This window comes from Cephus cinctus, unplaced genomic scaffold, assembly GCF_000341935.2.
Source record: "Cephus cinctus unplaced genomic scaffold, Ccin1 Ccin1_scaffold0559, whole genome shotgun sequence".
NCBI classification, from domain to species: Eukaryota; Metazoa; Arthropoda; class Insecta; order Hymenoptera; family Cephidae; genus Cephus; species Cephus cinctus.
In genome coordinates this window covers 39,445-48,612 of record NW_014333213.1, presented here as the reverse complement: position 1 = coordinate 48,612, position 9,168 = coordinate 39,445, and the positions used below count along the sequence as shown (strand labels likewise).

The window sequence follows — 9,168 nt, the reverse complement described above, 5'->3', positions numbered from 1 at the left end:
CTTCTGACGTAGGCGCGTTTCCAAATCTATATTATGGTTTACAACAGCAGAGTGCGTCGCTATAATCGTGGCAACAGCGCAATTCCCTACTGGTAGCTAATGTAGATACGTAGAGCTTGATATTAATTTTTGGTAGGAATAAAAATAAAATGTCAGATCGAATACGGTATAAAGGCCGATTTATGAAGAAAAAAACCCGTGATAAGCAGCGGAAAGCTGTCACAGCTATGTGTAAAGCAAATTCAGCCAAACGTCAAGGAGGATCACATAACCTCACAGATCAATCACCAAAATTTGTATTTGAAGGAAGGCGTATTATCGATATGGATTATATTACCGAGCCTTTAAAGTGCATTCAATGTAAAAATGATATTTTCCTAATATAATATATTCTAATAAATTAAATCTTTCACTCGAAAAAAAAAAGATTATTTCAAGTTCTTCCCAGAATACCAGAATGCAGGCAATAGTAAGTTTCAAATGTATTGGCTTTGGCGCGCGTGGACCAATTAGCTGTTCATACACTCTTGCCGCTGCGTCACCGGTGATCGTCGCCATATTCGGGTTGGAATGGAATTTATATTTTTTATATGACAATATCTCCAGTACTATGTGGTCAAAGATCGTCATTTATCTTCACAATAATCCCACAATACTACTTTACACTCCATTGTTTTTATTGAACACTAAACCTACTAGAGCTGTCAAATGATCGCTTTTGAGACTTTAATCAAAATTGTTAAATTCCAGGTTTTTATTTTTCTTGAACTTACTGCACGACTATGCTAAATTCTGTATTAATTACAATCAACTGGAAAAGAGTATAATGTTTATTTCAAAAGCGGTCATTTGACAGCCATCGGTAGAAATAGGTATATATCATATGTCGGTAGGTTTAGTGTTAAAAATGGTAAGATCCGTTTAGCAGTTATAATGCAAAATGTGTTAGAAATAGTATCCTTGCGCATGTTAGGTACCCCAAAAAACACTTACGTATAAAAAACTACGCCAAGTACAGGAGTGCTGTGTATTCCTCTAATAAAAATTATTGATATCAGATTATGGAGGCTAAGTATATAGTCCCTACATGTTTTCCTATTATATGATCTAGCACTGGCCCATCATTTTAATTGTATTTTAAAAATTTCTTATAACGTTTTCACTACTCTTTTACATTACTACTGCTTCCCGTAGTTGATTATGGTTTAATGGTCATTTAATAATTAATAAAACTTTAGGTGATTCCTTATCGAGTACTACTTGGCAGGTCCGTGCCAGGAATTCTATCAGGAATAGTATCTTAAAACTATATGTTTGTTTTATTGGTTTGTTTTATATGTTTGAGTTATTGTTAAAAAGCCCTATATAGAAAGTTGACATTGGTTTTGAGTTTGTTGACTGGCATAATGAACGCGAATTTATGTCAAGAAATGCACGAACCCGCCAAGTAGTACTCGATAAAGAATCACCTAAAGTTTTATTAATTATTAAATGACCATTAAATCATAATCAACTACGGGAAGCAGTAGTAATGTAAAAGAGTAGTGAAAACGTTATAAGAAATTTTTAAAATACAATTAAAATGATGGGCCAGTGCTAGATCATATAATAGGCAAACATGTAGTGATTTATGTACTTGGCCTCCATAATCTAATATCAATATTTTTTATTAGAGGAATACACAGCACTCCTGTAGTTGGCGTCGTTTTTTAAACGTAAGTGTTTTTTGGGGATATCACAAGTTTTTGTTACTCAACGGGATACAGAAGCTCTAAGCACTGAAATCTATATTTTTACAGATATAAAATGTAAAATGTGCCCTGTGATGCCGCTAGTCAAAAAAGTATATTTCGTTGTCGAAAATATTTAATGGCATATAAATTTAATTTGTAAGTCCCTTTTTCTAGAAATGCATAAAGATATCTACAAATTTTTAAAGGAAATGTAATCTTCAGTGCATATAAGCGTCGTTAATGGTGTCCAGCTTGTTGAAGCCGTGTTGTAAACGTACGAGAGGAAAGTGTGCTGGATTACTTACGTACCTCAGGCCGTGCGAACAACAAAGAGGATACTATTGTTTGAGCGAAGCACCAAAGCATCGCTCGTTGCACACTTTTCTGGACACTCTAGATTTCTACGTCCGACACCTCGATACAAGAAACTACAGAGCGCAACACTTGGCCACCCTGGACTTCCACGTTTGACACCTAGATGCAGGAAACTACGGAGCGGAACACCTGGACACCCTGGACTTCCAAATCCAGTACCTATATACAAGAAACTACGGAGCGGAACACCTGGACAGCCTGGACTTCCACGTCTGACACCTAGATGCAGAAAATTACGAAGCGAAATACCTGGACACCCTGGACTTCCACATCCAACACCTAGACACAGAAAACTACTGAGCGGAACACCTGGACAAACTGTCACCTAAAATACGAGGAACTATGCTGAAGCACACATATACATACACCCATATACGCGTGCTCCACATGAATGCTATTAAAAACTTAATAATTCTATACTGTTGTGAAAGCACCCTTATACTAACTGGAAATTCGGTATGGACGGTAGCTTCACGTATAAAGTGGATTTGATTGTGTTGTGTATTCGTAAATTACCAACACCATCCAGAGTACAAATAGGTAAAGAAGGTAAAGCAGTCAGCGCCATCTGTTGTGTAAAAAATGCGATGGACGTGCGAAGACGACGACGACGACGACGACGGAACTGAAATAAAATCATCTCGCTCGCCGTCGCAATACGCCCTGATCTCGTACACAAATCGTATTGAACGTGATGGCAATTAATTCAGAATTCCTCAATTCCTATAGTGAATGTATCAATAACTTTTTCTCATGTAAAGTGGTTAATAAGATATTTCGTTCCAAACACAGGTATAAGAGTTGACTCAAGTAAAGAGTCTCTGCGATCTGTGCCCTGTACAGCCAGTTGCCTGTACTTTGCGCGAGACTCGACCGAGTCTCTTGATACGAAGTGTGTATAAAAAGTGCTATTTTTAAAGGCAATTATCTAATAAACTAAATGGTGAGTCGACTTTACAATTTGGAAATCGTTTCATAATAATTGTGTCTACAAAATATTAAAATTTTAGAAGATTTCTAAGAAGAGTGAAAAGCGATAAAACTACCTTAAGACGAATTCAGCAACCTACAACACAAGGTCATTCTAGTCACGCAAAGTATAAAAATAGTCATAAAATCAAAACATATCCGAATAATCACTTTCAAAGGATCCACTAATCTTGGTTTGGGTCTACCTACAGAAGATGCTCGAAGTGATGATCCTCGACTTGTAAACACTTGTTTGATCGCTGTTTTCATTTCTTACGATACCAATGTTTCTTATCAGCAGCAAGTACGCATTTTCTGATGACATATCAGTTAGTCACGCATTACCTTCCTAATGTGAGTACATCGGATCGCGAAAATGGACTATTTTCAAGAATCTTTTGATATGTTGATGGTGCTGGGGGAATGCCGTAAACATTACAGGAACGCCCAAGATTGGCATGCGGCTCGTTTTCCGGATAGGCAACAAAAATCGTACATGGCTTTTAAGCGATTAGCTGACCGTTTCTGTCGCTTCAGTACAGTGAAACAAACACGAGTCAAATGTCGACCGATTGTTAATGAAAATAATGCGGCTGCTATCTTAGCTTTTGCTGCACTAAATCCACATGCGAGCAGCAGGCAAATGGAAGGAGAGAGTGGAATTAGTCAGCGATCTGTATTAAGAATCTTACATCAACACAAGTTCCATCCGTATCGTATGTCATTACATCGGGATTTGTACGGCAATGATTTCCTAAATCGCGTCAATTTCTGTAATTGGATTCGTAGAAAAATGCGCACAGATGTCTCATTTTTGAGTCATGTGCTTTTTTTCTGATGAATCTAACTTCATAAATACGGGAAATGTGAATAGGCATAACATGCATTATTGGGCAATTGAAAATCCTCGATGGATGAGAACTGTACCATTTTAACATCCGTGGTCCGTTAATTGTTGGTGCGGCATTGTCGGCCGATCACGTCATTGGTCCATATTTTTTTGAAGGTTGCTTGACTGGGCAAGTTTACGCAAAATTTCTGCAAAACGTACTGCCTCAAATACTGGAAGACGTGCCCTTGCATGTTCGCATGAACATGTGGATGCAACACGGCGGTGCACCACCCCATTATGCTCTGTGTTCAAGACAAGTGACGAATGAGGTTTTTGGCGAAAAGTGGATAGGACGGCGGCCCTGTAGCTTGGCCACCTCGTTCACCAGATCTAACATCAACAGATTACTTTTTATGGGGTTTTGTCAAAGAACGCGTAATGGCGGTAGTACCTAACACGCCTGACGACATGAAAGAAAGAATACGCCGAGCATGTATCGAAATTACACCACAAATGTTGGCTGAAGTTAGACGGTCTTTTCATCACCGAATTAGCAAGTGCTTAGAAGTCAAGGGTCATCACTTCGAGCATCCTCTGTAGGTAGACCCAAAGCAAGATTAGTGGATCCTTTGAAATTGATTATTCCGATGTTTCGATTTTTCGACTATTTTCATACTTTGCGTGACTAGAATCACCTTGTGTTGTAGGCCGCTGAATTCGTCTTAAAATCGGTAATAATGTCATCGGAAAAAAATACATGGTTCCATTTAAGAAAGTGGAGTTGACCTTGACGTAGCTTCAGCGCCTCCACCGATAAAAAAATAGGGTGGTCCAGTATGACAGCCTTCTCGAACACTGAAACTTTTGTGTGAAACATTTTTGGATATGATCAATAGTTTGAGTGCTATTGCTCTGTAACACTTCATGTGCCTCACCCTGTATATAACATGGATTATACATAATATGGCCTTTTTGCCTTACGAACTATAAAAAAAAAATACAAAACTTGATATAATATATGTATAGTATAGCTTAACATCGTCTATAAATTACTTTTTTCTATACATTTTCCCTATGGCAGCCTATATGTTGTGCTTCTGTCCATCTGATACATATGGGACAAGCGAAAATTGGAAAAAGGGGCCAATATTTGCCGTTTACTGTACAGGACAGGGCACTAATTCAGCGGTGACAGTTACCTTGCATATATATCTATCGCTATCACTTACGAATTATGTTCAGCCCGAAATATAAAATGATCATTACAATGTTAGTATACCACAATAAATTTGTTGCGACATAACTAGAAACAACTCAGGCACTAAATGATTATGTTGTGTCTGAACGTCTTGGCGACGAAGGAAGGTCGGGTCGAGATGTTAAGTCAAAGAGATTTTTGGGATCGCTGCCGGTTAAGGAGTTAGAACTTGCCTAAATATAATAAAAAAGTGAAAATTTATTGAAACTAAACAAGAAAAAATATACAGTTGATCGACGTTTTGTATGTATTATATTGACATTCTTTTAGGGTGAAAGACAATTTAATATCGCATTTTTGTCAAATTTAAAATGTGTCCAAACTTCAGATAATTCAAAAAATTGTGTTTGAATAAGGGTTTGCTCTCTACTATTAAATGGCGAAGACACATACTCCATAGTAATCGAAGGTGGTGTAATCACTGATGGCAAATTCTGAGCTGGATTGCCAAATAACAATGACTTAATGTTTCCTTCTGGTATTTGCTTGTTATGAAATTCTTGAGAAATAATAGCATGGCCTATACAAAATTTAACTTAATTAGAGAATGAAATTATTAACAATTAAAATAGTATAAATTTGATTACAATGCTAATTAAAATAGAAAAATAGTAACTTACTATTTCGCTCGGGTAGTTGTGGATTGAAATTGGTGTGGTAAAATTCATTACATTTAACAGCATGAATAGCAGGATCTAACGGGAAGGGACGGTGTTCACTCTGAGGACTACTGATTAATTGTTTAGCAAGAATTACGGGTGATTGATCGTCACCTGATTCTCCAAAAAGGTTGCGCTTGAATGCGTTTTTGGATGGAGTATTCCTCTCATCCTGTGTAGTTTTGCGATTATACATTGGTGAAATAGTTGATGGTCGAGAATTTTTAATATCTGAAATAACATTCTAAAATTCGAAGATACTGAAATCTTAATATGCAAACAAACGTATGTATGGTAAATAAGTAACTGTTAAATTTGTTATATGTTACATACATATAATTATGCTCCCATGAATAATATTACTGTACCTGCACTGATTGAGAAATTAACTGTTGCTGCTTTTTATTCTTACTTATGGATTCCATATCACCCAAAGACTTATGTCGGTGTCTCTTGTTTGTCCCTATATTTCGTTCCCGATTTTGTCTTTCTTGGACCCAACGCTTCATTCTTCTATAATGTATTGGAATAATATATATATAATTAGCGTAGTATATCATTGAAAATAACAATTTTGTTGGAAATATGTACTAACATTTTTGTATTTCCTGCAAAGGCTACGATAAATAGGCTACTTATTCGATAAATGAAAATATTGTAACCAGTTGGATAATACTATTTCATACGCTCCTTATGAGTGTACGAAATGGGATATAGGTAAAGAAACTGGCGACTTTAAGAATTTAGGCGATCACAAAATTGTATGATTAGGGTTTAAATTCTCCATTTAAATAATAAGTTTAAATATTGAGTGGTTTTCCATTTATTATCTTCTCGACTTTAAATATTGCCTTTTTTCCATTCAACATTTATTTCGAATTCAAGTAATAATTAAAGAATGATTTTTTCTCACTGTTCATTGATTTTAAGGTCAACTGGTGGTTTTTCATCCTTTATCTTTGCAACTCCAAATAATGCTGTTTTTCCCAGTCCTCATTGATTTCAAGTTCCAATGACGAATGACTTTCGATTCATTATCTTTTCGAATTTAAATAATACATTTATTCTACTCATAATTTAGAGAGGAAGTAACGAATGAAGGATGTATGTGCTGCAACGTAGTTTCCTAACTAGAAACCAATAACGAAGAGCTGAGATCTAATCTACATCACCTTCGGCCGTCCATCCTTCGTCCATGTATCCGCATGCCAGGCGGGCGCCAGTCAGTTCTTTTTTCACCGGAAACTGACTAGCGGATATGAACTGGGTGTTGAGATGAAATAGTCTCAACTCCGCTAAAACGAGAGCTCTGAAGGAACCGATAAGAAAAGACGATAGCATACTGTCGAAGTGTGAGGACGCAATCGAGAAACACAACCGTCGGTGCTTATCTTTGGGGTCACGTAAAATCAACAAACGTAATTAGATACACGAACGGGTGCGAACGGTTACGAAAATGGACGGTCGCTCAGGCTGCTAAGATGAGATAGAAAGGGTCGGAGTAAACCTCAAGTAAATAGTGCCGGAAAAAAAGAACATCGAGTCGGAGAAAAATCGAAATCCCTCCTTTGTATTAAAATATTTATCAACAATATGGCGCTGCGACATTGTGATCTACATCAAAGGCTTCGCCAAAGAGTCATGGACCTACAGTTTAAATTTAAGACGATACGGTCTAGTATTTGCCGAGAAAACGAAGTTTTGGTTTCAAAAAACATTGAATTTAACGCGTTTTTTCAGGTGAAAAAAGTGAGTTTTTATTTTTTATCTTGAAAACCAATTTTTGTACGAAAAAATGGTTCGAACATAAAAGATGCGTCTGGACGAGCCGTATTTTTTGTTTACCACATTTCGTACTTTGTATTTTCCAACAATTTTGACAACACTTTTACCGAATTTCGAGCGCCTATCGCCTTTTTCAATAAAACTCCTCAAATCTTATTCTTTCCCTCGAGTCATCCCTTTAAATCAATTTGAGGGCATTTCTTAAAGAATCGGTACGTAAAAACTGAAAATCCTAGACGACCGCTTCCCCAGGGAATTGGGCGACAAGTGGGCAACCTTAACTCGGATCAGAGGGTTCCTCGGTTGCGTTTAACCGTAAAAAACTATACCTCTACCCGCTCCACAGCACTTTGACACGGTCGGTCGGTACCCGTCGGGTACTGTCTTCTGCTGAGCGACTCGATACGTCGAGACTATCTTTCTATGGCAAATGCGAGCACCTTGACCTCAATTAAATAATAACAAACCTTTCCGAGAGCATTGGCGTAACCGTACGAGTAAACCCAAGAGCGTAGCTTCTGAGCAGGATGGCGAGTCGAAGGGAACCAGAAAGCGAGAATATTGTCTGAATCGGTAGCTGGAGTCCCCTTGTGACCGTGAATCTAAAAATCACGTGACAGTGCGCCTGTATAGGAGTGTTTGTGTGTGTGTTAAAAGTTTTGTTAAAATGCTAGCTGTCATCATTTTCCGTCCATCATTTAGCGTCCAGGATAACTAGTTCTTCACGAATAAACTAATAACCATAGAATAATATCGATTAAATTTATTAGGCATACAACTAAGTTCTCGACCTTTTTTGCATATTTTAATGTTAATTTGCAAAAGAACGAATAAGTAGCTAATGTTGAAAATAATCCCCCTCACTCTTTACACATTTCTGCCATCTGATAGGCAATTAACGAATTCCACTTCGGAAAAAAGATGGTTGTTCTGAGTCGATGAAATCGTCGGGGCTTTGATGAACTTCTTCAGGTGCTCTGTGGTGTGTGTTAACCAAGTGATGTTGAAGGGACAGGAAAAGGTGGTAGTTAGAAGGGGCGAGGTCTAGAGAATATGCCGCGTGAGGGAGAATTTCCCAGCCCAAGTTAGCGATGACTTGCAGGGTTATTTTCGCTGTGTTGTGCTGGGAGTCTCCTGACCCCATTGACAAACGCCAGGCCAAGTAGTTCACGCGTGTAGCAATGCGCTAAGTCAGTACTAAAGGCGGCCTGGCAACTAATATGTGGAAATCTAAAAATCGCACAATAATCACTTTTCGGAAGTCCAGCTTATAGCTGCACATCCGAAAATCTACAGTCTACAATTAAAATCCGAACGGATAAGGTGGTCTCGTGGAGTAGACTCGGTACAGAAAATAGGAGGACCGAACGGTGCCTATATTTTCGAAGTCGACGTACGTCGACCAACTGTACAACACTTGATTGTTTCAATAAACCTTCTCTGTTTTGTTGTATTCACGCGAGTTCCAACTCCTTAACCGGCAACGATCCCAAAAATTACCTTAGCCCTAACCTCTCGAACGAACTCCTTCGTCACCGAGACGTTACGGCACAACAA

At 37.9% G+C, this 9,168-nt stretch overlaps 1 protein-coding gene across 7 annotated transcripts in view; it reads right to left on the bottom strand.

The window, feature by feature from the left end:
* Positions 1-5,345: 5,345 nt before the first annotated feature.
* Positions 5,346-9,168, bottom strand: part of LOC107268424 (m7GpppN-mRNA hydrolase) — a 36,591-nt gene continuing 32,768 nt past the window's right edge. Inside the window, exons 3-6 of one of the 7 annotated variants that reach the window (XM_015741181.2) lie at positions 6,195-6,339; positions 5,941-6,070; positions 5,788-5,862; positions 5,346-5,702 (exon numbers count right to left, since the gene is read on the bottom strand). In XM_015741181.2, coding sequence (XP_015596667.1) covers positions 5,434-5,702; positions 5,788-5,862; positions 5,941-6,070; positions 6,195-6,339 — 619 coding nt within the window. In that variant the 3' untranslated portion in view covers positions 5,346-5,433. Of the gene's footprint in view, positions 5,703-5,787; positions 6,094-6,194; positions 6,340-9,168 lie in introns of all 7 variants that reach the window. The other 6 variants (XM_015741182.2, XM_025085722.1, XM_015741184.2 and 3 more) reach the window with 6 other exon arrangements.